The 27,944-nt window shown below is 51.8% G+C and overlaps 2 protein-coding genes across 2 annotated transcripts in view; one reads left to right on the top strand and one right to left on the bottom strand.

The window, feature by feature from the left end:
• Kiaa0513 (KIAA0513 ortholog) overlaps window positions 1-6,447 on the bottom strand; it is a 65,678-nt gene extending 59,231 nt beyond the window's left edge. The window contains exon 1 of the mRNA XM_029480493.1: window positions 6,296-6,447. The gene's annotated coding sequence lies outside the window, so the exon portion shown is untranslated. The remainder of the gene's footprint in view (window positions 1-6,295) is intronic.
• Window positions 6,448-6,451: 4 nt separating this feature from the next.
• On the top strand, window positions 6,452-25,666 carry Zdhhc7 (zinc finger DHHC-type containing 7). The gene is made up of 8 exons (XM_021170705.2): window positions 6,452-6,827; window positions 15,104-15,188; window positions 19,124-19,454; window positions 20,437-20,561; window positions 21,756-21,852; window positions 22,270-22,351; window positions 23,354-23,484; window positions 24,024-25,666. The coding sequence occupies exons 3-8, from the start codon at window positions 19,140-19,142 to the stop codon at window positions 24,198-24,200; spliced, it is 927 nt and encodes a 308-aa protein (XP_021026364.1). The 5' UTR covers window positions 6,452-6,827; window positions 15,104-15,188; window positions 19,124-19,139; the 3' UTR covers window positions 24,201-25,666.
• Window positions 25,667-27,944: the final 2,278 nt, after the last annotated feature.

The raw sequence follows: 27,944 nt of genomic DNA, 5'->3' as shown, positions 1-27,944 counted from the left end.
TGTCAGCCTGTGTGGAAGTCCTCACCACTCATTACTCAAATGACTCCACGTCAACCTGTCACAGACACACGTACACAAGTTTACTGCGGCACCGTTAACAACACTGTCCTGGACCGTCTGGGTGTGCAAGAACCGAGGATGGCTAAGGATGATGTGGGTTCACACTGTGGAATTGCGTTCAGTCATAAAGAACAAAGCCACGCCATTTTCAGAGACATGGATACATACAATGGGGTCACATCAAATGTGAGTCACACCGGTCACAGGAAGGTAGACATTGCATGTTTTCTCTCATTTGTAGATCCTGGATTTAAAAAAGGGTTAAATCATTATGTTTATGAGTGTTTGCCTGAATGAATGAATATGTACCACTGTGTTCCTGGAACTCAAGGTCGGGAGAGAGCGTTGGATCTTTTGGAGCGGGTATAAGGAGGGTTGTGAACCATCATGTGGGTGGTGGGAATCAAACCCTTGTCCTCTCCAAGAGCAGCAAGTGGCTCTTAACCACTGAGTCATCTCTCCAGCCCCTAGGTTTTATAGAGACATCAAATCATATATACATAGATATAGCTGACATTACAGGCCTACTCCCTTTTTAAAAATCTGTGTGTGTTTATGCATATACCACAGCAAGTATAGAGGTCAGAGGATAACCCAAGGGAATCAGTTCTATTAGCTCATGTGGGTTCTGAGGACCAAAATGCAGGTTGCTGGGCTTGGCATCAAATGCCTTTACTCACTGAGCCATCTCTCCAGCCTCAGGCTTGTTGCTTACATCTTTCCCATAGGCAGTCTAAGATTATATAAGCATGCGTATCCCACATCTCTTTTCACACAAAGACAGTTTTTATATCATAGAATTAATGTATCCTGAGGACCATAAATACCAACTCATGACAACAGCTGCCTTTAAGGCTTGCCTAAACCCCGGAGGGAGCAGAACACGCTAGCATGCTGACGGGCACATGGGATGCGGCTGGTGGTATGTCAGCACTCTGGTGCACACATTTAAGCAAACAGAAGTCTTTAGACACATCAGTTCCCAGGGGCTGGGTCAAAGGGTGTGCACACTCACATTCTGGGGAGTCCTCGCTAGCATTCTCTCTCTGGAGAGATAACAAACCTTTTTAAGAGTCTGCCTTGCCAGCACAGGGCACCATGAACCTTTCTGTCTATGCTGGCCAATAGTGCACTCAGTCTTGTCTCCCTCTACTGCTGAATGGAACCTCCATGGGCTGTCTGGGGCGGTGGAGGGCGCAGGAGGGCTCTGCTGGGGACTAGTTCTTGTTTGTCTAGTGATTAAACAAGAGTCACCTATGGGAAGAAAACCCTGCTTGTCACTTCTGCCAGCGCCACCGTTATGGGGCGCTGGGCTGGGGAGCCCTTAAGAGCACTTGTTGCTCTTGCAGAAGACCCAAGTTTGGTTCCCAGCACCCACATCAGGTAAGACACAGCTGCTTGCAACTCCAGCGTTAGGGGCTCCTGGAAGCACTGTACGTGTGTGCATACCAACACACAGACACATACACATTAAAAAGAGGGCCTCAGCCCCAAGGCCCTCAGAGAAATCAATGAGACGGACGGACCACAGTCACAAAACTGGAAGAAACCTTAGAAATCAAGTCCAATCCTTGGTGATGGAGCTTTGTTTGGCCCCTTTACAATGCTTGGCTAGGGGAGGGGACATGCCTGGCAGGTCAGACACCGTTGCTAGAGATGGTGAGCGAGGGCTGGGCTCGGGACGGCTTCGCTGGTCAAGTGGTCGCTGTGCAAGGATGAGGATGAGAGCCGCATCCCTGGAAACTGCAGCCTGGTGTGGGCATGCCTGGATCTCCAGGGCTGGGGGAGGGGTGCGGGGACAAAGACAGGAGGAGCCCTGGGTTCCACTAGCCAGCTACTCCAGTCAAGCCATTGAGCTCCAGATCAGGGAGACAGGGAGAGACACTATCTCCAGAAACAAGGGGGATGGCTCCTGAGGAATGACACCCAAGTTTGTCCTTCTGGCCTAAACACACACACAGACACACTCACAGACACACAGACACACTGAACTGTTTTGTTAACTTAGTCCAATCTAAGAGAGAGAGAGAGAGAGAGAGATACACAGACAGAAAACACACGTTTGGCACGTTTAGTTTTTTGTTTTTTTTGCGACGGGGTCTTCTACATAGCTACTCTCTCCACCCTCACTCTCCATCCTCAACACCCAGCGCTGCTGGTTTTTAACCTGTGAGTGTGTGTGCATATGCCAGTGTTCACAGTCAGACAACGACACACTAGTCCTGGTTTTCTCCTTCCACACGTAGGGCCCAGGATTGGACTCAGGCCATTAGTTAGTACATGGCAAGTTCAGTCCAGCCAAGGCTAGCGAGTAAGACCCTGTCTCAGTAACAAAAGATAGTTGGGCGATGGTGGCTGGGATTACATTAGTGAGCCTTGAACCCCAGCACTTGGGAGTCACAGGCAGGCAGATCTCTGAGTTTGAGGCCAGCCTGGTATATAAAGTGAGTTCCAGGGCAGCCAGGGCTACGCAGACACCTTGTCCCCTCTGGAAAAACAAAATAAATAAATGAAAAACAAATAAAAAAAAAGTTTAATTTAGATCCAGGGAACATTTGTTGACCCTACACTTTTTACTTTAGAGGTTCCTGGCTCCCAGAGTGTGATTCACAAGGCCAGGAGGATCCTTCCACTCCCCATCTTCTTGTGAAAACGCTGGGATGGGTCCAAAGGGTGGGGACACAGGAGAGGAAGAAAGCCCTTCCCTTCTCCCTCCTCTGGCCTGGGCTGGAGTCCTGAGACAAAGACTGGCAGGAGAAAAACAGGCAGCCATTTATCTTCACGTACCTCCCTTGACCCTGACAGGAAACCTAAGAAGGGCTTCAAATCTGGCTTCTCTACCACCGCCAATGAAGAATACACGCAGAAGGGCAGGGCAAAGGAAAGCTGTTTTGGGGTTCAAGGCAGCAGGCCAGACAGGTCAACTGTGCTCCCAGAAATGCACGGGAGGCTCCTCTGCACTCTCCTGGGTGAAGGAGTCTGAAGTCTCCAGTCCTGACGTCACTGTCACTAGGCAGGGAGTAGGAAAGGCTGAGAAAGCTTCTTTCTCAGTGACCTTTGGCTCAAAGTAAACTCAACCTTAGGTGCATTTTGGGGTGACATGTTCTGATCTCTTTGAGGTATCTTGAGAAAGCAACAGGCCTGTCTGCAACACCTTTTTGGTCCGTGGTTCTGTAAAGTTCTCTCTCAGATTGCTAGTGCAAAGATTCTTATCACATTTGTTTCATGTTTTGTGGCTTTTTTTGAGATAAGGTTTCATTCTGTAGCACAGGCTAGACTTAAATTAACAGCGATCTTCCTGCATTAGCCTCCTAAGTGCTGGGATTACATTAGCCACACCACCAGTTACAAATGATTCTTGTCCACAGACATCAGACACGCAGATGGATCTGTCACATACAAGTTTAGCCGACCTCTCCCTCCCCTGAAAGTCAGTTTTGTATTTATAAAAGGCAAATCATCTCAGCATTCCTGACTAAGGATTTCTGTGTCTGTCTTCTGGATTCATCTCTGAGCGCCCTGAACGCTGGCATGTGCTCACATCACGTTGTACAGAACCCAACACTGCCTTTGTAGTGTTGGTCTTCTCGCCTTGCTCTTTGAAAACACACTCTGCTTACAGTGGCCACGCAGCCTTGGCGTTAGGGAAACAAAACCTTCCTTCCTGACTACAAACAAAAAAGCCTGGCCACAAGCTAGGGGTCCTGGAGTCAAAGCTACCAGGATGGCAGGCTGCTGGCATGGCTTTTCTTGGAGAGACATGAACAAGTATCTGCTCACTCTAGATAGCACACCAACGAAAGACCAAAGACATCGTGTGAGCGGTTGTGGGATACAGCTCAACAGCTGGCAGCAGCCTGAGGAATTCCCTTCCTGCTCCGGGATCTCAACATAAGGATCATAGACTTGGCTGTAGGAAAGAATTCAGGATGTACCGGACAGAAGCAAAGCTAGTGAGTTTATTAAGTATGGAGACAGTCACAGAGAAGAAGGATAATACAGTCTCATGACGGGTGTGTGGGCTTTTCCGGGAAGCCGTACTTAGCTGTCTTCACAATGGCCGCACATAGCAACCGACAGCCTGTTAAGTCACGTTCTTCAAAAGATGCAGTTTATAAGCTTTCGAGAGTAATCAAAGCTAACACTTTGTAAAGGAGGATGGCCTTCAACTTCTGATCTTCCCACCTTCACTTTCCAAGTGTTGAAACTACAAGCAAGAGTTATCATGACCACCACCACGGTTATACAGTATAGGGGATGGAACCCCAGGCTTTCATGGCAAGTCTGAGGCTAACCTGGGCTATATGAGATCCTACCTCAAAATAACTAATTACATAAGTGAATGTTAAGTAAAATACATGAGCTGGTAACTTAAAATTTTTTTTTAAATTTTATGTATATGAGTGTTTTGCACACATGTATGTATGTATGTATGTATGTATGTGCAGCATGCGCCTCAAAGGTCAGAGGAGGGCATCATGTCCCTGGAACTGTAGCACAGATAGTTGTGAGCCATTGTGTGAGTATTGGGAACCATACCTGGGTCCTCTGCAAAAGCAGCAAGTGCTATTAATTACAGAGCCACCTCTCCAGCCATCTCCAAATCGAGCTTGTATTTTATTCTTGTGTGTGTGTGTGTGTGTGCGCGCGCGCACGCGCGCGCGCGCACATTTGCATGTCTGCCCGGGTACTTCAAGGCCAGAGGTCCTCAAGAGATGGAAGATTTTTCAAGGCAGGGTCTCTTGCTGAATTGGGTGCTTTTATTATTTTATTATTTACCTAAGCTAGATCCGCACAAACACTCTGACCGTGAGTGTGCACAATTTATTTCCTGTTTCTAACATCCTGTTTGTGTTGTCTTGAGGAAAACACACTGTCTCTGGAGGCAATACTGCCTTTATCAATCTTGCCGGTTTCTTAACTCTCAGAGAGCAAGAAAGGTCACGGTGAGGGCTTCTTTCTGTTCCCATGGTCCTTGATGTCCCTGTCTTTCTATTCTGCCTCAATTCCATTCAGGTCCGCCTCAGTGAACTGCTAAGCTCATCGGGGTTACCTACAAGTACATGGCTATTTAGAGGTGTATGGGTAACTGAGGCATTGCCAACACTGAGAAGTCCACCCTAGCATGGGAAAACATGCTCACTGGAGTTCATGACACATCCTGCAAGGCTCCAGAAAGTCTCCTCTAACCAGGAACAGTGTACTCCTTACATGATCCACAAGACCTCCTGGGTCTGTGGATGTCCTGAGCCCCGCTTTCCATCCTGAGGAAATAGCTACCTAGGGCAGGCCAAACAAGAGGCGACTGAAAGGTTGGTACCATAGTGAGCATATGGATGCACAAGACGTAACCACAAAAGGGGCTAGAGAGCCTTCGAGTCTGCTTAGAGGTGGTCCTTCCAGAAGACCTAGGTTTGGTTCCTTAGTACCCATAAACCAACTCAAAACTGCTAACACCAGTTCCAGGGTATCTAAATGCCCTCCTCGAGCATGCACGTGGTACACAGATATATATGCGGGCAGAACACTCACAGACATAAGAATAAGCTTAAAAAGATGTAACCATAATTTTCAAACCCAAAAGATGCATTTTTTTTTCCAAAATGGCATTACTATATAGTCTAGAGTGGTCTAGAACTCCGAATCCTCCTGCCTCAGCCTCCTGAGTGCTGGGACTTAGGCGTGCACTTCCATGCCTAAACTTAAAAGCTGTAATTTTGGAGCAGTTAATTTAATGCACCCTTACTTCCAAAAGTCTGGCTCGAATAGCAGTTTCTGGGCGCGGGGACAGGAAACCCAGCGAAGATGGCCTGCGGACCCCAATGGGTTAGATCCTGGAGCTGTCATTATAGCCCTTTTTAGTACCACAGCACACCTTGCGTTTGCCAGTTTAACTATCAAACACTTCTCTGCCCTGGACAAATTGTGCTAAGTCTGTCCGAGGACTCAAGAGGCAGGGGACGGGGGGAGGGTTATAAAAACACTCGTTTCTACCTCCGCAAAACTCTGGCTCGTCATCAGGAAGGGGTCGCAGCGACGCTCCAGCGACCTGGGCATGGAGGTGTGCAAGCCTGGACCCAGGAGCCCCATCTCCGGTCCAGGGCGCTACCTCGGGCTCCCAAACGCCCTCTGGCTCAGTTGCTTCCACCCCGCGCCTCTATCCTTCATCTCCGTAGTTCTCCCTCCTCCACCTGGCACCGCCATCCTTAAAAAGAGAATCGGAGTCGCCACTAACTTCATCTATGTATGGTGCGGCGGGAAGCCTTATCGAGTGAGCGCTCGCGAACGGCAACGCGGCGTGGCCCTAGCGGCGCCCCGTAGGCATTGATTTCTCTTCCGGGCCACCCTTCCCGGGGGATCTCCGTTTAGTAGTCTTGACGTAGGTGCTGCTGCCTCTCCTCCAAGAACCGCCGAGTTCTTGGAAGCCCGGTCTTGGATGAAATCGCCGGAGCCTCCCCGCGAGCCGCCTCCCGGAAGCCCCGGGCGGCGCGACCGGAAGGACGCAGGCGCAGCGTCTTGACCTCGGCCTGGTCCAGTTCCGGGGTCGTTCGGCTCGGCTGTGCCAGTTCGGCGTCGGGCTCCCGCTTCTGTCGGGGCTGCTGCCTCTCGCCCACCGGCCCGGCCGGCCCGAGCAGCGCGGAACCGAGTCGGATCCGGGTCCACCCGGCCCGGCCATGAGCGCTGCCGCATGATGCGACGCCGCCCGCGCCGTTGCAGCCGCCGGCCGCCAGGAGCCTCAGCACTGGGCGACCCCGCCCGGGCCTCGGGTGAGTGCGGGGAGAGCGGCGGCCGCGACCCCAGGCCGCTCCCCGCCGCCTCCGCTCTGCAGTCCCCTCGGGGCGGGAGGGGGGGGGTCTCCTGTCTCCTCTGCGGACCCTGCAGGATCGAGCCCCATTTGCACCTGCAGCCTTTTGCCTGACCTTGGGCGCTCCAGAGCTAATGTCAGGGTGGCTGTCATAAAGTGCTGTCACCCGTCTGCGAGCTGTCAAGTTTTTTTATGGTCATGCTTCCTCGCAGGTCTGTCTTCCCCCAGTCCTCTGTTGTCTCTCTTTAGCGGGACTCTTCTGTTCTTTGCGGGTCTCCCTTCTCTTACCCCCTGCCCCTGACCATGGTGTTAGGAGGGTAGTTACCCGGAAGGGCATCTGGGATAAGCAGGTCAGCTTTCAGGGCAATAAGCTTCAACTCTATTGAGCTGTCATTATTTCTAGAACTAAGTCCCTTCTAGCTATTAAATAGGCACATTTTATTAGCTCGTGAACAGCCAGTTTATTGTGGCAATTACATTGGAGTAGTCAGCGTTGCAGCAGTCTGCACTATAGCGGCTTTCACTGTTGTGTGTGGCGCTGTCCAAATCCAAGCTACAGTCTGCTTTGCAGTCAGTCCTCTTAGTGAGGGAGTACACTTGTGTTTATTTTACTGACTTGGGAGAGAAGTCATTTATATTTCTTGGTAAATCTGCCCAGCACACCGGTGACTCTGATCTTTCCAAAGTTGTTTATAACTTTCACTTACTTCATGCTACATTTAGAAACAACAACAACAACAACAAAAGATACCTTGTGATACTTGCCCCTGCAGAAGTGGCTAAAGAGAAAGGTTCTTGGAGGTATTTTACAAAATGGGCTAATGGGAGTGTTAATTTCATTTTTTGAATGTTGCACAAAATAGACAGGTTGGGGGGTGTTGAAACTGTGTTGTGTACTTTGTGGAGTTACTGGTAAGGAGTTACTGGTTTCTGGGCTGAGTGGGAAAAAGTGAAGAGATAATTTTACTCAGAATTTGTTCAACAGCACTTAACTCTTGAGTGTCTGGGCTTGCTTAGTCGGTTGATATATTTAAAAATAAAACTCTAAGCTGGATTTAATGGGTGCACACCTTTAATCCCAGCACTTGGGAGGCAGAGACAGGAGGATTTCTGAGTTCAAGGCCAGCCTGGTCTACAGAGTGAGTTCCAGGACAGCCAGGGCTACACAGAGAAACCATGTCTCAAAACAACAACAAACAAACAAATTAGAACTCTGTGGCTTTGCTGCTCATCATGCCTTAAAATCAAGCCCTTTTTAAGAATGGAAGAGAAGGCAGGTATAGCCCCAGCATCCAAGAGTTAGAGGTAGAGGTGAGAGGATTGAAAGTTCGGACCTACCCCAAGCAAAGCAAAACAAGATGGGAAAGGACCCAAGCTAATGGGTGGTTCTTGGTTCAGAAGTGTATGTGAAGTGAAAGGACAGGCAGGATTGTATACTCTCATTGAAATTATTACTTTCTCACTTGAGTGTCAGTGATATAAGACAGTATGATGGCTATTCACCTGCGGAAAGGAGACGAAGTCAGTCCCTACAAAAGTGACATCTTGGGTGCATTGGAAGTGGTTTTGCATCACCCCAGAACTTCCCAGCTTCAGTACTTGCTGAGCAGTGACACGTAATGATTTACTAAAGGCAGCTTTTGAGGAATATTTCTTCAAAGTAATGTTTTGATTATTAAAGTAACATATGTGCTGGGCGGTGGTGGCTCACGCCTTTAATTCCAACACCTGGGAGACCGAGGCGGGCAGATCTCTAAGTTCAAGGACAGCCTGGTCTACAGAGTGAGTTCCAGGACAGCCAGGGCTACACAGAAGAGAAGCCCTGTCTTGGAAAACAAAAACAAAATTAAAAAAAAAACCAGTAACGTGGCTTAAGAATTTATTTATTTATTTATAAATGTGTGTGTGTGTGTGTGTGTGTGTGTGTGTGTATGTATGTATGTACTTGCCCCATGTGGGCCAGAAGAGACCATTGGATACCATGGAACTGGAGCTACAGGTGGTTGTGAGCTGAGAAATTCAGGTGCTCTGGAAAAAATGGCATGTGTTCTTAGCCACTGAGCCATTTCTCCAGCTTGTATACACTTTTTACAGAATGCTCTAAGCATAAGAACAGAACAGAATGCATACAATCAAAACTGTCAGTCAAGTTCTGATTCCCTAAACTGAGCTCCAGGGCAGGTGATACCTTGAACACTTCAGTTGGACCAGCTGAGAGTTTACGTCCTCTGTGAGCATTGCTGAGATGTAAAGTTTAGGAGGAACAGCCTCACTGTCCACACTGCAAATTGGGGTGGGGTAAAGCCACCAGCTTGGTCGTGATTCACAGGAAGGATTCAGAGCCCACTGAAAGGGATGGCAGTTGGTTGGTTTATTACAAAAAAGGGCGGCAATTAAATTTGGCCAGGGGAGAAGAATGGAAGTCAGGGACGTCTCAAATACCAGCTTCTGCCATCCTGACATTGCTGTGTGACAGTGTGTATGGAGTATTGCCAACTCAGGCGTCCTCTGATGCAGAGGTGTGATTGGTTAGCAGCGCAGTAGGAGGCCTTCCTTCTATGCAGGTGGATTCTGTGACGCAGAGCCTCCCAGCTCATGCACTGTTAGTCTTTTCAACTCTTCCTGCTTGAAGATGGAAGTCTTTGCTTTGCCATTGACTAATCACTGTCACCTCTAAGTTGTGGAGGACATAAAGATCAGTGAATGTGGTGGTTTGTATATGCTTGGCCCAGGGAGTGGCACTACTAGGAGGTGTGGCTTCGTTGAAGGAAGGGTGTCACTGTGGGGTAGGTTTTGAGATCCTTCTCCTAGTCATGTAGGAGCTAGTCTCCCGTTTGCCTTCTGAACAAGATGAACCCTCAGCTCCTCCTGCACCATGCCTGCCTGGGTGCTGCCATATTCCTGCCTTGATAATAGACTGACCCTCTGAACCTGTAAGCCAGCCCCAGTTAAATGTTGTCCTCCTAAGAGCTGCCTTGGTCATGGTATCTGTTCACAGCAATGGGAAGCTATCGAAGACAGTGAGAGAGCTGTGTCAGTTCCAGTCCCCTTCAGTCTAAAAGCCTCTGATGCAGGTAGGCTGTGGTAGTCTATGTCTGTAGTCCTGGCTCCAGAGGATAAAACAGAATCGCTTGGGCCCAGGAGTTTGAGGCTGGCCTGAGCAGCACAGTAGGTCTTCATCTGGCTTCTTCGATCTCCACACTGCAAACCTTTCTTGTCTTGCTGCTCTGAGCCCTGCTTACTGCTGAGTTCCTTTCCTGTACACATTTCGTAGAATTCTGCTACTTCTTGAATGAAATCCAGATTGTGTACTGTGTCTTATTGGCACAGCACCTAATCATTTAAAACATTCTGTATCCAATCAGTCTTGAAGATAGTGGGTGCCTAAAAATTGGTGAATGAATTCTTGTGCTAGGCAGAGAGAATGAAAGTGAATTTTGATTGGAAGAAGCAGAAGCCAGGAGGAGCTTTCCAAATGAGCACCTTGTGAGGAGAGGTGGAAGGACTGAGCCTGGACCAGAATGGGGGAGAGGAAAACAGTGCTGAGAGATTTGGGGAACTGAGCTGTGGTTTTGAACAATAACTCTAGATACTGGAATCTTGCTCCGGGCTCCTTGTTACCCCTGGGGAAAGAATTCAGATGAAACACAGCATAGTGTGGGACACTCTCGAGGGTGAGAGTGGACAGTGGCCCAGGGGACCATCATGGAGGGAAATGCAGGGTGACAGTGACTGGAGAGCCCGTCTTGCCTGACCCACAGGTTTAGGCAAGCTTCACGATATGCTACTGGAGTGTCTGTGGCAGACAGCTTTCCTGAGAGGTACCTTCCTGTGCAGGTGATTGACAGGCCTGCGGGATTAATCCTGAAGGATTGTACTGCATGCAAGTGGGGTGGGCTGCTTAGGTAAATAGAGGCACTGAGTCTATAGGAGGCTGGTTGGAGGCAAGCTGAGTGCACAGTCCCAGGATCTGCATGGGCAGGGCAGGGCAGGGCTGGCAGAGATATGGTCGGATTTAAGATGGTCCTGGAGGTCAAGACTCAGAACTTAATCACAACTTAGATGTCGGGGCTGGAGGAGGAGGCCAGCGAAGTCGACCTGGTGACGAGGTGATGGTGTGGTGCTTATTGAAATGGAGAGGGTGAGACTTAACAGTGAGGCTCTGCTCCCGCCTTCCAGCCGTGGGATTTGCTAGTAGCCAGTTAACTAGACAGTGATGTCACCAGTGTGGGTATTTACTAGGTTGAGTTCTCCGTCCCAACATCCCCAAGAAGATACTTGAGAGAACACAGAGGGAGAGAAGTCAGGCCCCATCCTGGGTGCTCCTGGACTGGAGCCCTGTGGGCAAGAGTGGCTGCTGAGGGGAAAACCTAGTGGAATGCTCCACCCCCATGGTGACTCTCCTTCCAGTGGTGCGCCCCACCCCTGAGGTGACTCCTCTCCTAGCCTCCTGCTTCTGTGCCTGTGTTCTCCACCTTCGACCTTTGTGGCCTGGTGTTCCAACTGCTGTTCTCTTGTGACTACGTATTTAAAAGACACTTCTAGAAAGGCTAATAGGGCTGCTTACCTTACTGCCTGCAGTGTGCAGCCTTGCAGATGTGTTGACACTTGGCTGTGGGTGGCTGTGTCTATGTTTTCTTCAAGGTTAATGGTTTTTAGACTTAGTAATTAGAGGAGGAAATAATAGGTTCATGTGCAGAGGGGATCAGCACGGTGTGGGAGGCCAGCCCCACACCAGGGGCTGTGGGCACACGAGAGGGAAGCACTTTCCACAAGCACTGTTCTAGGTCACACATTGAGATGTGTCTACCTTTGAAGTTGTCCCCATCCTGACTCAGGTGCCCTTCTTGCCTGGTTGGTGACCTGCCCAGGAAGTTTGTTAGAGGCGTAGGTCTACTTGACCACAGGGAGGAGTCTGCTGCCCTGATGATACCCCTCTGAATGTCCAGGATCCCCACCTCATCTTAAGGAGTCCTGTATGTTCCCTCACTCTGGTTCAGCTGCTGGGTCTCCTTGGGACCCGGGCAGTCCAAGTTCTCAGTGACCCCAGGTTTTAAGCATTTGCCTCTCCCGCCTGGACTCTGTTTTGCAACTCTAGGCTAAGTCTTTCCTTTAATACCCACTCTTCTGTCACCAGCTCTTTGCTAGCCTGCCACCTCCTTCCTGAGCCCTGGCAGGTCCTTTGGACGGAGAGGCCAGCCCTTTACAGTGAGTGCTTTCTGAGCACGGTAGGTTCTCTGCATTCTGCTCTTCCTCATCCTGGGCTCCACAGATGTCCCTGTCCTCCCTGCTCTTCCTCGTCCTGGGCTCCACAGCTGTCCCTGTCCTCCCTGTCCCTGTTCTCCCAGCGCCTCTTCAAGAGTGAGCTGCTTTAGCCCCTCCTCGCCCTACATCTCTCAGTCCCTTCTTCCAGTGTCCAAAGGCTGTTGTATTGGGGCTTGCTTATTTGAGAAAGGGTCTCTTTGCAGCCAGTACTGTGAGACCTGAAACTTACAACGTAGACTAGATTGGTTTTGAACTTGGAGTGATCCTCTGTTTCTGTTTCTGGGTTCTGGAATTAAGGCATGCACTGCCACTTCCAACGTACGTTTTGGCAAGTTCCCAGCATTCTGTGGCTATATGCCACCATCTGGGTCTGAGGGAGGACCGTGACACTACCCACCCTCCAGGCCGTGCAGCCACTGACCTGTTGAGTTAGCTGGGCTTTCTGCTTGGCTCAGGCTGTGACAGCAGTCCAGTGAGGAGCCTTTTCTCTCTCTCTCTCTCTGCACACTTAACACTGTTCTCGAGAGTCTCCATGAACGCACTGTTTCCAAGCTGCGGCATAGGGACAGACAGTCTCTCACTCACCTTTTGGAGGGTGTGTGGTGACTTCTGCCCTTGAGCATTGAGAACCTGCACTGTGCAGGCTCCGTGCAGGGATCTGTGAGACTGCTGCTTTGGATCACTGAAAGCTGTGAATGTGAGGTTTCCTCAGGGCGAGGCAAGCCTTCCACCCTCCTACAGTTGCCTTTTCCTTGTCCTCTCTCTCCCTGTGGCTTCATTCCCTGAGCCTGCACACACGGGCTCCCTTCCTTCAGAAATAGCACTGTTGTGAGCCTGTACTGCTTTGATGGCCAGAAGACGAATTCAAAGCAAGGACAAAAGCAAAGGGCCTCTGGGATAAGCCTTATCTCGTGCTCAATCCAGTGGCTTAGTCGGCTTACTTGGCATCTGTTCTTTTTGGGCGAAATGTGGCATGGTCCTAGCACGGTGCGGTGGGTGCAGAGAAGCTCTTCTGTAAGGTAGGGAGATCAAGAGTGCCTTCCGTGCTCCCGCTAGTATGAAAGGAGGGGACCCTGGGGAGATTAAAAATCAAAGCTTCCTCTTTCCCTCTAGCTTCAGCTGCCTCTCTTTTGGCAGCAGTGGAAAGTTTGCTTTTTTCTTGCCTAGCATGTATGAGGCCCTAAGAAAGAGTTGTAACCTTCTTAGCAGTCAGTGGCCCAGGCTCTCAGCAGTTTACTGAAAGTGCCAGGACAAAGTCCCCGGTGCCTGTGAGCTTTGTGGTGGCCAACTGCTCCAGCCCTCCTGGTTCCTTCCCCGCCCTGAAATGCTCACATTCTCAGTCAGTCCTCCGGGGTCTGTGTGTGCTTACCTGTTTCCGCTCTCCCCACACTGTTATGCTGTGGCCTCTCACTCTACGTCAGAGCACTTGCTCTTGGTTGGCTGCCGGTTAGCTTTTTGGGTGTGTCCTGCTGACACCCCATGGTCAGTGAGCCCATGTCATCTCCTCAGCAGCCAGCAGTTCCCGCGCCCCAGAGGCCAGTGAGCCCTGCCCGTCCTCACTGCCTTGCTACCCGAGACTGCACAGTGGTCCCCCTGGCCCCACTCTTCCTGCCCTCTGCTCATCTTTGCTTGGGTGACAGGAGCCAATAGGCTCCTGGGTGACAGTCTTCCCTGCCAACTTCTCCCTGCCTTGATGTCTGTTTGGTACCTCTTGAAAATACCTGTCCCCTATGTGAGTTTTGGTGCCTGAGCAGGGCACTTGAGGACTGAGTAGGACCCAGGCCTGTCCTCCGTCACAGCTCCCTCTCGTGTGTTGTGCCCTTCCCACTTGATGCCTGTCAGGTTACCACATGGCCAGTCATCTTTCCTGACCACACTGGTTCCCAGCCAGAGGAACTGTCACTGTCTCTCCCTGACCCCTTTGCTCTTGGTTTGGAGTCAGTCAGTCCGCACATTGTTGGGATCTGAGCAGATGAAGCTCTGGTCTTGAGCCTTCCATCTCTGGGGGTTTTTAAAGAGAGGCTGGCACTTGGCTAGCCAGCCCCAGGTGGTGAGGTGCGTCTCTGTCTGCTGCAGAGGTCTGCTTTGTTTCTGTAGGGCACTGGTTTTATGTGATTACAGCATCCCTGCAGTCAGCTCAGTGTGAGGCCAGGTCCCAGTCAGGGTATTACAGGGTTAGATGTCACATCCCTGGTCCTTAGTGGAACCCATCACAAAAGATACTGAACTTGAGTTCCTTCTGCTGTGCGCCCATGACCACAGAGGTGGCAGTCACAGTCAGGTAGATGGAGGGCAGCCGTGGCTCGTGAGCGCACGTCTGCTGAAGCTTTTCCCTCCAGCACTGCCCCGTCCCTGCAGCAGGCATGCTAGCCCTCTTCACTTCTTATGGCGCCCTGAAGGGGCCCAGGAAGCACATAGTTACTAACACAACCTAATGAATTTCCTTTTAAGCATAGTCTCACTCTGTAGCCCAGGCTGACCTCAAACTTGTCCTCCTGTCTTGGCTTCCTGAGTACTGGGGATACAGCCAGGTGTCACCACAGTGGGCTTCTTAGTGAACTTTGGTAAGTTCGTGTACGAATGCCACTCAGCCATGGTTGGCTATAGTAGTGTGTGCCCTGGTCCTAGCTGTTATGGCTTAATAGTTTGAGTCCATGAGTTGGAGGCCACCCTGGACAACCTATTGAACTTTATCTCAAAGATAAAAAATAAATAATAAAATAAAAATAAAAAATAAATAATAAAATCAATAATTTTGTTTCCAGGGTTGATAATTTGCTAGTGACAAGAACTCTGAAGCTCGGTGATTTTGTTGTTGTGGACAGTCCCAAGTGCAGAGTCCCAGTGCTGCTGTAGGCCGTGTGTGTGTGTGTATGTGTGTGTGTGTGTGTGATCCGGGGTTCACCAGCCTCCACGCCATACGCTGCTCTGTCACACAGCATGTAACCTGTCATCGGGTTTCTTATCTTGCAGGCCACATCACACAGGACAGCATGTGGCTTACAGTCCTGAAAAAAAGGCACAAGTGCTCCCATGATGCTTAAAAGCAACTTGTAAGGTAAGTGTGTGTAGCTGGTGTGTGTGACAGGGTTGCACTCTAGCTCAGACTGACCATCCTCTGTGTCACAGCCTCCTGAGTGCTGGGCTTGTGGGCACCAGCCACCAGAGCAGCTCATTAGGATACAGCTGTGGGGTGTGGGACAGGTAAGGGGTGTGTGGTCAAGCCCAGAGGCAGCTGCAGGCTGAGGCCTCCCTTTCTACCTGTCAGCTTGGCTTGCTCTGCCCAGGAAGGAGTCTGCTGATTGACTCCTCAGCCATGGCCAGTAGCACAGGCCACACAAGAAGAGAAGAGGAAGGCTGCAGATGTGGCTGTCACCAGGGCAGATGGAGAGCGTGTAATGTCCCAGGGTCTGCGTTTACTCCCAGTGAGGACAATGGGCTTTACTCTGTGCAGAGCACAGGCTCAGGAGCAGGTAACCCGCACTCACTTGATGGACCTGGAAGATTCTGCCCCCTCACAGACACCAGTTGTGATGGCTGTTCCCAGTTGTCATCTTGACTGAACTACAATCCGGAACTGGGGGCACACCTGTGATCCAGATCTTGAGGCGGGAAGATAAAGGCTTTTGATCTTGAAACATAGTGGCCATGAAAAGCTTAGGCCCAGGCAAGGGGATACACACCTTTAATCCCAGGAGACAGAGGCAAGCAGATCTCTGCGTTCAAGGCCAGCCTGGGACAGAGCAAGTCCCAAGTAAAGAACAGGTTAGGTCCAGGCCTGGTGGCACACACACACCTTTAATCTGGGCCACACCTTCTGCTGGAGCCCTACAGAAGGACAGTGGAGGAAGGAAGGCTTCCCCTCTGCCTGCTTGCACTTACTTGCCAGCACAGCTGTTGGAACCTACTTCTTCAGGAATCCAGCTCACGCAGAAGAGCATCTGAGGCAGCTCAGTCCCAGCCTCACGGGACTGAGCTGCCACTAGATTCTTAAGTTCCTGTTTGCATCTGCCCGTTGTTGGGTTAGTTGGACTGCAGACTGTAAGTCATTACAATAACTTCTCTTACTATATAGAGACCTTCCATGTGTTCTGTGACTCTAGAGAACCCTGACTAATACGCCAGTGTTCTCAGGGCTCCTCCAGGTGTGGACCAGCAGACACTAGTGCTTGCTGTGGGACATGCCTTCCGTGGGTCATGCGGCTCAGCATCACATTCTGGGTGCTGGCATGTGCTCTTTGTGTATGGAGTGGTTTCCGCATTCTCTCCTTTCCCGTCGCACTAATGCAGTGACTCGGGGTGGGGCACACTCCAGACAGCTGCGGTCCCCTGTCTTCAGTGACTGCCTTCTTACAGATTTGGGACAAGCCTGGAAGCACGTGCTTGTCACCCTAGCACTTGGTGGTTAGAGGCTGGAGGGTCAGGAGTTCAAGGACAGCCTGAGCTACATGGGACCTTGTAAAAAAAAGAAGAGGCAGTGATAGCTGCGATACCTGGGTCTTGGGCTGTTTCCCTCCTCGCTGGCCATGGACTTTGCAGATGCACTGCTCCAGGACGCAAGTGTCCAAGAGTAGCCGCCATGGCTCTGGTTAGGTATGCCATTCCCTTATCAGTACCCCGGTATGGAGGAGCAGGGCATTTCATGCTCTGGCAGCTCTCATGGAACCTGAGCCAGGAAGCGCAGCAGAGCTGGCACCACTCAGTAGTGGCTGTGACCCATCTGACTTGCAGTGTCCTGTCCCCTGGAGAGAGCTCAGACTGTTAAGGTGGAGTTCCAGCCCAAAACCTCTCACCCCTCTGTGTCAGCCATGCTGTTTCTCACAGTGCACATCTTGCAAAGGAAGCCAAGGAGCAGAGGGCTCTGGCCTGTAGACCCCCCTGGCTGGGGGTCTTGATGTTCCCTGGGCCCTGTTACGATTTTCCTAAAGAACTGGGAGTTAGCTAAGTGCGGCGGTGCATGCTATTAGTTCTGCTTTGGAGGCAGAAGTAGGCAGGTCTCTGTGGGACTGAGGCCAGGATGGTCCACAGAACCAGTTCCAGGTCAGCAAGGGCTACACTGTGCAATTGTGCCTTAGAAAGAAAAAAGGGGCGGGGGGAAGATACTGGGAATCATAGGAGACTGTCTAACCAGGGGGCAGGGGGTTCTGTCACGTCCGCCTTTAAGTGGACAGCCCGTGCTGTTTGCAGTTGTCCTGTTTCAAAGGGGACGCATCTCCAGCATGTTGTTGTCTGGCAGGGAGCAAGTATGATAGGAGGTGGGTGAGGCTGGCTGGTGGACAGACAGGGCTCAGATGTAGCATAGCCACCAGCCTCTTGTTGGCCCTTCAGAACCAGGCTCAGCCAATGGTCCCTGAGGCTCTGAGACCCCAGTCTCCATGTCCAAGAGGGAGGAGCTATGCACACAATGTTTGCAGACAAGACAAGCAAGGGCCTGTGTGGCTTACAGGGGCCTGCGTGGGAAAGCTGCACATGGAACGTGGAAGCCTGTTCGAGCAAACGTCCCTCTTCTCCTGTCCTCTGTTGCACTCAACATCATCACCAAGTTCTTTTGCTCTGCTTCTTCTCTGGCTCTGGAAACAATGACGTGCCTGCCTTTCTGTCCTGGTCTGCTGTGTCAAAGCTCCTCACCCTCTAAATGGGGACTCCCATGGGCAAGTGTGTTCCACTGCAGTTAAGAAGAAATATTGTGGCTGGGCGGTGGTGGCACACGCTTTTAATCCGAGCACTAGGGAGGCAGAGGCAGGCGGATTTCTGAGTTTGAGGCCAGCCTAGTCTACAGGGCTACACAGAGAAACTCTGCCTCAAAAAAAACAAAAAAAAAAAAGATGAGGAGGAGGGGGAGGAGGAGGAGGAGAAGGAAGAAGGAAGAAGGAAGAAAGAAGAAAGAAGAAATGTTGTGTCCAGACTTTAAAAGCCTGTTGCTTCCTGGTGCCTCCCCCCCCACCCCTCCCTCACCTTGCCCACCGCAACGATGCTCTGGATGATCAGTTCACCCTGGTGCCTGTCAGTGTTTCCTCTCCACATAACAAGGCCAAGACACAGCTGGACTCTGCCTCCCTCCCTCCCTGTGCTTGTCCTGAGAGTTCCCACCCTTAGCAAACATGCTAAGAGAAGAACAAGCCCAGCAGGCCCAGCACCGCAGGCAGAGCAGCTCCTACTAAGGAGCCTGGCTCTTGAGTTTCTCCGACCTCTGTCTTCTTGGCAGTGAAAGACCACAGGAAGGATGGGAAAAGCCTGGAAATAAAAATGGATTCATAAACAGAGAGACTTTACAAAGGTTAAAAATGCTGTGCTAGAGCCGGGCGTGGTGGCACACGCATTTAATCCCAGCACTTGGGAGGCAGAGGCAGGTGAATTTCTGAGTTCGAGGCCAGCCTGGTCTACAGAGTGAGTTCCAGGACAGCCAGGGCTTCACAGAGAAACCCTGTCTCGAAAAAAACAAAAAAACAAACAAACAAAAATGCTGTGCTAGAACTGCCATATGATCGCAGAATCTAGAGACAAAGAGGAAGCCCTCCACAGAAGCAGGCACACACCTGCATTAACCTGAGGACAGGGTGGGGGAAGCTCAGCCTGGTGAGCCCCTAAAAGAGGGAAGACAATGTTCTTCGACCATGCTTTCTTCTCTATGCCTTGGTGACAACTGTGTTGAGGGAGTGGAGAGCCTGTCTAGAGCACAAACGGGTCAGATCACTGCGGACAGCAGTGTGCTAGGGTACAGCTCGTGCCTTTCATTATCTCTTAGTGGTAGGTGACAGCTTTGCATGCAGAGGCAAACCCCACAGCATGGGGACCCACTGGGTCTCCCACAGCAGGATAGTGGTGAGGAGAGCAGAGACGGAGCCCCTGGCTAGTTTGGTGTTTAGGTTCTTTTCTGCTTGGTGTCTTTGACCTGACTTAACATATGTGGCTCCTCATGTTAAATTGTGTGTGTGTGTGTGTATACATACATGGTTTTGCCCAGGAGCCTTACCATTCTCACCACCTCTGCAGGGTGTTTCAGGGAACCATGCAGCCGTCGGGACACAGGCTCCGGGACATCGAGCACCATCCTCTCCTGACTGACAATGACAATTACGACTCAGCATCCTCCTCGTCCTCTGAGACTGACATGGCAGACAGGGTGTGGTTCATCCGAGATGGCTGTGGCATGGTCTGTGCTGTCATGACGTGGCTTCTCGTCGTCTATGCAGACTTCGTGGTGACCTTTGTCATGCTGCTGCCTTCCAAAGACTTCTGGTACTCCGTGGTGAACGGAGTCCTCTTCAACTGCTTGGCGGTGCTCGCGCTGTCCTCCCACCTGAGAACCATGCTCACTGACCCGGTGGGTACCCAGTCTCTCCAGCTTAGAGCATTCGCATGTCATGATGCTGTGAAGGAGCAGCACACGTGAAGAGTGTGCTGGGCTCATCTCTGGAGCAGGTTCCCATTGGGTTGTGAGTAGAGGCAGACCTGTACTTCAGCTCTTCAGTTTCTGAGGTGATGAAGGCAGATTTAGAGCTTCCAGATCAGGGATAGCTGCTTCTCAGAAGTTTGAGACACCCTTTTTGTGGCTACCCCAGATCCAGGGGAGATGGCCAGGACTTGCTTCTGGCAAGGGCAACCAAGGCCACAGGAGAGCAGTCCCTGCAGGCAGCCAGTGCAGGCCTATGAGGCTGTGTGTTGATTCTAAGAAAGCTCTCAGCTTCTTTACAGTACTAACTAGGACCCTGGCGTGAGTCCCTGGGCTGTGCATACTGTGCTCGTGTCTGCAGGTAAGGGTCGCAGCATTAGGAAGGTCGAGACCACTGCTGTAAGCTTGTGTTGCCCTCTAAGATGGAGGCAAGGCTGCCCGGCTGTGTTAGAATCCACAGCGTAACTTTGCTTTCTCTCCTGACTCATGGTAGCCTTGGCTAGCCTAGACAAGGGACCAAAGCTGTGCCACAGGCAGACCTCATCCTATGTTGCACTGTCTGACGGTGACCTGGTTGCCTTTGATCATACTAACTCCTTCCTCAAACTCAGGACGCTCAGGCGTCGGGGGCCTTTTGTTTGACTAAAACAGTCTCAGTGTGTAGCCCAGGCTGGCCTCAAACTCAGCCATCCTCCTACATCTGCCTCCCCAGAGCTGGGATTATGGGCATATTTTTTAGATCTTTTGTTGTGGGTGGGAGAGTTGAGACAGGGTAGTCCAGTGTAGCCCTAGCTAGCCTGGAACTCACTAGATAAATCAGGCTGGCCTCCTGCCTCTTGAGTGTTAGAATTTGAGCCTTGTTTTGTTTTTCTGCCTCCTTTTCACCCAACTTGAACTCAATCTGTGTGCACAGGGTGCTGTCCCCAAAGGCAACGCCACGAAGGAGTACATGGAGAGCTTGCAGCTGAAGCCAGGCGAGGTGATCTACAAGTGCCCCAAGTGTTGCTGCATCAAGCCGGAACGTGCCCACCACTGCAGGTATGGCCTCTGCCCTCAGCAGAGCCCAGGCAGTTCCTGTAGTCCCATGGGAGTTTGCCAACAGTGCAGGAGACAAGCCGGACAACAGTTAGAGGAAGTGACAGGTGTCTGCTTGGTTTCCTGGCCTGGCACATGCATTTTGTAGCCAGAGAATCAAGCCTCTGTGCTTGCTGCCCCTCGTGTGTGACAGGGTCTGCAGACTAAATGCAGGCTCCTGTAGGCACACTTTCTGACTGACACTGGGTAATGAGAAAGAGGAGCAACAGTCTAGCCCACAAACAGGTGCCTTTTGAATGTCAGCCTCTCCTGGGCTCCCTCTCCTGGCCTTTGCTGCCGTCTGCCATTGCCCTGCTGAGCCAGGATGGATTTCAGACAGGCTGCTGTTCCTTGAGGTGTGGGTGACCTGGGATCCTTGTCCATTCTGGAAATCTCTTGGGCTGAGTCCCCGTGTGTGCACAAAGACTGAGTGTGACCTCCCCGTGAGGTTATCCTCCTCCTGACGGGTTGGACTTCCAGGAGGAGCAAATGAAGATGTGCAGCCCATTCAAGGCTCTACAGGGAGGAGAAATGACATGGTGGGCCTTGTCACCTGTGGCTGCGGAGAAAGTGTGGGAAGATGCTATCTTCCCAGGGAGGCCCAAGGTGGCATAGAGTAAAGCAGCAGCCTTGGGCTTGGGGTAGCAGTGGAGAGTGACTGGCTGTCCAGAGTCCTGAGGGGTATTCTCACAGCTCTGCAAGTGCAGGAGTCATTGCAGTGTGCATTTAAAGTGTCTGCTGTGGCAGGGAGCCTACTTCTCAGATCCATTGCATGTGAGCTAGGAATGGCTTGGAAGCTCTCGGGTTGGCAGGTGCACTGGGGGACATGCACAGGTCCACAGTGGTGGAGTTATGGAGTCTGGCCGGGCCAAGTCCTCACTGGATGCAGTCAGTAATGGAAACTGTTTCAGAATGCAGCTGGCAGGAAAGCTAGGCAAGACCAGGGAAGAATAAAAAGGTACAGTGCATGCGTACAATCCTAACACTGAGGAGGCCGAGGCAGGAGAACTGTCATGAGTTTGATGCCAGCCTATGCTGCATAGAGACTTGTCATAGGTGTTGTGCAGAGATGTCTCCAGCCTGTCCCACCTTGGATGTCATTGGTGTCACTGGTGTCCCCAGAACACAAGGTTCTGAAGAGTGTACTCTCCTTTGCAGTATTTGCAAGAGATGCATTCGGAAGATGGACCATCACTGCCCGTGGGTGAACAACTGTGTCGGGGAGAAGAATCAGAGGTTCTTCGTGCTCTTCACCGTGAGTGCACGCGCTTCCTGGAGACTGCGCTGAACTGGAGGTTCTGAGAATTGAACCTGCTGGAGTTGGGGGACATATTTAGCCACAGCTAAATGCCTGTGCTGGCACATGCAGAGCACAGTTCAGGGCGACCATGCCACTTGTATTACATCACCTGTTGGCTGTAGGTTTGCCTGTCCCTCTGTCACCATTGTCATACACAGGGCCTCCCTCACACACAGCTCATTTCCCCTCTACTTATTTGCCAGGGGGCTGTCGGGCTTGCTCCACTGCGGTCTGATCAGCTGCTGCTGCCTATAGTTCACTCCTCCAGCCAGCTCTGCCCGTTGCGGGTGGGAGGTGTGTGTGAGCTCGGCCAGCCTCTGCTTCTAGGCTGACAGCTTGTTGGAAATGACTAACCCGTCTCCCTCCTTCTAGATGTACATAGCTCTGTCTTCGGTTCATGCTCTGATTCTCTGTGGGCTTCAGTTCATCTCCTGCGTCCGAGGGCAGTGGACAGGTAACTAGGACTCTGTGTCATTCCTGAGAGTACTGCAGTGTGGGGAGGCCCATGGAGAGCTGGGTTCCTGGATGGCAGAAAGCCTTACTCCAGCAACCTGAGGTTGGCTTGTTTTGGTTTTAGGTTTTTTTGTTTTTGTTTTTTTTTTGAAACAGGGTCTCACTTTGTAGTCTAGGTTGGCTTTGAACTCAGGGATGATTCTTCTCCCTCAGTTTCCCAAGTGTTGGGTTAACAGGTATAGAAGCCACTGTGCCAGTAAAGAATTAACATTTCTTAAGATCAGAATGTAGCATCTTCATCCCTGCCAGCCTGCTCATTTGCTGACGCCTCCCTCCCTCAGTCCATGGCTAACTTGTGATAAATCACTTCAGCTACTTGCAGACTTTTGACACAGAGGCGGGCAGGGTTGTCATTGTGGCCATGCGCCTTGTGTTTGCTTTCTGGCTAGCGTGGTTGATTCCCGTGCACAGCTGCCTTGGTGTGGCCTGATGGGTTATCCAGACAGGTGGAGTCTATACAGGGACTTGTTGGCAGCTACAGAGAGGCAAGAGGGGCTGAACTTGTGTGACGGTGCCTCTAGTGTAGAGTGTCCCATGTTGCCACACAGTGTAGACACAGGAGTGCTCTTTCAGGATAATCGCATACATCAGGGGACCCATGCACAGCTGCTCAGATGGCTGAATCAGGAGGCTCACAAGTTCAAAGCTAGCCAAACCACTTAGTGAGACCCTATCAAAGCAAAAAGAGGGCTGGGGTATACAGCGGAAGAAGGTAGCTGCTTGCCTGCCATTGTAAAGCCCTGGGTATAGGGGTATAGTCCCCAGTGTGGTAAGGAACTTGAGGGGAGGGGAGATTGCCGGCTGGCAGGGATGGGGAGGCTGTGTGCCAGGCAGGGCTGTGTGCCAACTCCTTACGCAGGAGGAGCTCACTCCTAGGAACCGTGTGCAGGCCCCTGCAGAGTAGGGCGGTTGCACATTGAGTGCCTCCCTCGTCTGTCCACAGAGTGCAGCGACTTCTCTCCTCCCATAACTGTAATCCTGTTGGTCTTCCTGTGCCTTGAGGGCCTCCTGTTCTTCACCTTCACCGCAGTCATGTTTGGCACCCAGATCCACTCGATATGCAATGACGAAACAGTGAGTTGTCTTGTGTCTGCAGGGGGTGACAGGGGCACTGTCAGCGGCTGCAGCCCACGTGGACTTGTGGTACCTCAGACCTTGGGCCCACAGGCCTGTGTATGCTGCTCTCTCCATTGGGGCAGCATAGTTCCTGGGCCCAGGATTGGTTTAAGTTGGTAAAGTAGGCAGGCTCCTGGTCACAACTCAGTGGGTCTCAGAACCGTGAAGGCGCGCCCACTCCTGCAGGCCTGGAGTAGGCATTGCCTAACTGCAGATGAGTAGGGACGCAAACAATGTCGGTCCCCCCTCTCCCCCCAGAGATCACCGGGCCACAAGAGCCACGCCAGGTTGGCTTGGAGGCTGACCCATGAGGACGGCTGCAGCCTGACTGTGTGAGAGACACAGGCTTTGGAGACCCTCGGCCACAGGCTGACTGTCTGCAGCACACATGTGTAGCCATGTGCAGCCACAGTGGAGCCTGCCATGTGTAGCCGAGTGCAGCCACAGGCTGACTGTGGATCTCTTCTCATTGCTGCTCTGGCTTCTTCTGCTCCCAGGAGATCGAGAGGCTGAAGAGTGAGAAGCCCACGTGGGAGCGCAGGCTGCGGTGGGAAGGGATGAAGTCTGTCTTCGGGGGCCCTCCCTCCCTCCTCTGGATGAACCCCTTCGTTGGCTTCCGACTCAGGCGGCTGCAGATGAGGACCAGGAAAGGAGGCCCCGAGTTCTCTGTCTGAGCCTTCAGGGCGGGAATGTCTGCAGACATCCGTGCTCAGTGGCCTGCGTGCACAGCAGCCTTGTGGGCAGATGGAGCGGGCCAGCTGACGGGGCCATGAGCAGCTTCATGGACCACGGGCCACAGGCACTTGTCATTTCTCTTGTGTACTGCCAGGAGAAGCATGCAGTCCCGGGAAGCCATCCTCTCACCATCCTGACCCTTGGGATGTCCCGTGGGCCGTGAGCACCCACGGGTGGAGTTGCTTCTCAGTCATGAAGAAAGCCAGCACAGCAGCTGTTGGGAGTCCTGCTGGCCCATCCCCAGCACACCCCACACTCCCTTACCAGAAGGAAGGGGTTCCACAGAGACTCTGGCTTGGAGGCCTCTGACACCCAGCACTGAACAGTGAAAGCAGCTTCCAGAACACTCCCTGCTGCCCCGGAACGGGCGTCCTTTGACCCTTCCAGCAAGTCTGTGTGTGCTCATCCTTGTGTGTCTGTGTGGTGTGTGTGTGTGTGTGTGTGTGAGCATGTGTCAGAATCAGCAGTGTCGTTGAGGCACGTATGTGGTAGACAAGCTGTCTTTCAGACTCCAGTGTTTCAGGGAAGTGGGACGCACTGCTGGCCCTTGCTGGCCTACTATGAATGTATCCTACAGTGTCCAGATCCAAAGAACAGGCATGCCTGTGCATGGGCCCGGCCTCCTGCTTTTATTTCACTGAAAATTTAGTGTTTGAGGGCGTGGAGCTGAGGTTTTGTTGTTCCAGCCAAACTAGCAACTGCAACAGTCTCTCAACAAGGAGAGTGGTAGCCCATGCTGAGGCCCAGCGCTTTGGGGCAGGGGCTGTGGGGAGCTCAGCGTGAGAAGCCAGCCACCTAGGGCCCCTTGGGGCAGGTGCTGCAGGGTAAGACAGCCTGGTGCCTGAGCTGTCAGAGTGGTGACATGTGACTATTTCTCTACCCATGGCACCGCAGTCAGTGGAGCCTTGGTGCGGGCTTAGAATCCCGTCAGTACACAAACAGCTCCCCCTCAGGGGACTTGCCTTAAACTCTGGTTGTTCCTTTGCTGCTGGGTGAGAGCAGTCTGACAGAGTCTGGGGACTTCCTGAGAGTCTTCTCCCATGCAGACACCAGTGTTTCCCTTCTGGGACCAGCTGCCTTTCTGTCCCTGGGACACCATGACTGTTCTTTCGGTGTCAGTTGCTTGTGCCCTGCCCTCATCTGGGCTCCTGTGCTACTGAGGTGACCCCCAGGGACCTGAGCCGAGCCCTCATGCAGCGAGCAAACTCTGGGGCCCAAGTCCCTGCCGAGGGACATCGAGGCCTCAGATTGTCTCTGCGTTCCTTTGCACACGTGTCTGGGCATGTAGGCTCTGGCGGTCTCACGCTCCAGTGTGGAGTCTGTGCGGTGAACCCAGGCTGAGTATACTTGACGTTTCCATTCCTCAGTGTGATTTTATATGAAATAAAGTAACCCGTCCACAGTTCTCACCCTCCTGCGGCCCTCTTCTTCCTGGAGCTGTTGTGTGCCTGTGAGGGGACCTGGGCATCTGGGTACAATTCCTAGTGTCACCTGGGTAGATGATGCCCTAAGACCCCTTAACTTTCTCTTAATTAACTAGGGAATTTTAAAAATGTGCTTTAAAATAAAACTGGCTCTAAGCACAGGAGCTGCCGACCTCCTTCAGCGCTCGAGGCTAGAACACAGGGATGTGTTGTCACACCTTGGCAGCTAGCCTGTCAACTGACGGAGTCTGTCTCAAACACAGGAGCAAATCGGTACTGGGGAGGCAGAGGCAGGTGGATCTCTTAGAGCTTGAAGCTAGCCTGGTCTACATAATGAGTCCAAGAACAGTAAGAGCTACATAGAGTGATTCTGTCTCCAAAACAAAACAAACCCTTCCTGAAGAGCCTCAGGCATCCAGTTTTCTCCCTAAAGTAAACAAATTGGCCTTGGCCTCAATCGTTCCTTTCCCTCCCAGCATTCACATAAGGTGGCTCATGGCCATCTTAAATCTGGCCCCAGGAGATTGGACACCCTTCTCTGGCCTCTACAAGTACCTACATACACGTTATTTTAAAAAAGAAAAAGCAAAAAAAAAAAAAACAAAAACAAAAAAACCTTTGCATGAGAAGGAATCCAAAATGGCCTCTTCATCTGCACAGCCTTTGGGGGTTGGGGGAGGGGAGATGTACCTATGCCACCTTGTGTGTGTGTGTGGGGGGGGGATGAGGGGGTGCCATGGCCCCAGTGCAGCTCTGAGCCTGCCTGAGCCCAGGGACAAAGACTCTAAGGGGAACAGTGGTGAGCCCACAGCCCTGTGGCTGCTTAGATCGGAAGGGCGGGCAGTCTGGGCTGTGGGAAAGGCAGCAAGGGTCAGTCTCCTAGCCGCTCAGGTGACTTTCTAGAAAGTCTAGGAGGCTATAGAGGAGGCTGTAGGCATGCACCCACACAGATCACAGGTGACTGCATTCCCTTGCTTCTGGTGGCTTGGGACTGGCTACCTGTGACCCTCTCCTTGGTAGTACACACCTTCATTGTGCAGTTTAGACACAATGAAGTGGATATTTTGTTGCTCAAGATGAGAGGTCTATGGCTAAGTGGGACCTAGCTTCCCTTGGTCAGGTCACCATGTCCTCTGCCCCACCCTTTTTTACCTCTGGACACCTCTTCTGGTACAGCCAGCTGTCCCCAGACTCCTGGATTCAATCTGTTTGAGAGTCACACCATCTAGATCCCCGTAACTGGTGGTGGTGGTGGTGGCAGCACACGCCTTTAATCCCAGCACTTGGGAGGCAGAGGCAGGCTGATCTCTGTGAGCTGGAGGCAAGCCTGGTCTACAGAGTGAGTTCTAGGGTATCCAGGGCTACACAGAGGAAACCGATCTTGAAAAAGCAAAAGAGAAAAGATGGCTGTAAAACAGCCATCTTGGGGCTATGTTGTCCCCAAATCTTCAGCCCCCTTACCTACCAGCCCCCTCTGCAGCTCTCCAAGGGCTCCACCTACATAGTGACCTTTAACTTGGCTTGCCCTGCCCTGTGCTGGCCCCCTGGGGTCTTTCTCCACCCGACTCAGTCCTGGGAAATGTCTAAGAGCACACCTGCCTGTGCTTTCTTCCCTCTGGCTTGTTTGGGGCCGCCTATACTCACCATTGCCCGCCCCTCCTCCGCAACCTTCTTTTGTCATCTTCCAGAACTCACCTCAACTTTGCCTTCCAGCTCTTCTCGTGCGCTTTGTTAATTGTCTTTAGACAGGGCATTACTTTGTTACCCTGGCTGGCCAGAACTTGTCGATTAGACTGGGCCCAAACTCACAGAGATCCACCAGCCTCTGCCTCCCAGTGCTGAAATTAAGATGTACACTACCACGAGCCCAAGGCGGCTAAGAATTCCAGTGTGGCCCAGGCTCCTGCCTCCATCCTTCAGGTGCTGGGGTTAACATTGTCAGCAACATCTTTTCAGATGTCTTTTTAGGGCTTGTGACAGTTTTCAGACCCCAGAGCTTATAGTGACAGGGCATCTGGGGTCCGCCGTCGAGGTGGCCTTGACTTTGTCCTTGTCCTCTGTTCCCTCCTTCAGTCCTGCACTTTCTGGCTGCCGCTGCTGGTCTTCCTCAAGTCCTGGAGTAGGACGCCGAGGGGCCAGTGGGCAATGAAGACCCTCGATTTCCAGAGTAAACTGCCTCCCCCCTCTATGTCAAGGAGCAGAGCCCTGGTGCCTGACATCTTCTTACCAAGTCCTCCCGAGCCACTTCATTCAGAAACT

This window comes from Mus caroli, chromosome 8, assembly GCF_900094665.2.
Source record: "Mus caroli chromosome 8, CAROLI_EIJ_v1.1, whole genome shotgun sequence".
NCBI classification, from domain to species: domain Eukaryota; kingdom Metazoa; phylum Chordata; class Mammalia; order Rodentia; family Muridae; genus Mus; species Mus caroli.
Note: the sequence above shows the minus strand (reverse complement) of the source record. Positions and strands in the feature narration are given on the sequence as shown.

Excerpts from the sequence above, each read along its gene's own strand:
- Zdhhc7 (XM_021170705.2), top strand. The coding sequence starts at position 19,140 with ATGCAGCCGTCGGGACACAGGCTCCGGGACATCGAGCACCATCCTCTC. Across the intron at positions 19,455-20,436 it reads GAACCATGCTCACTGACCCG|GGTGCTGTCCCCAAAGGCAA; the intron begins GTGGGTACCCAG and ends CTGTGTGCACAG. Across the intron at positions 20,562-21,755 it reads GAACGTGCCCACCACTGCAG|TATTTGCAAGAGATGCATTC; the intron begins GTATGGCCTCTG and ends TCTCCTTTGCAG.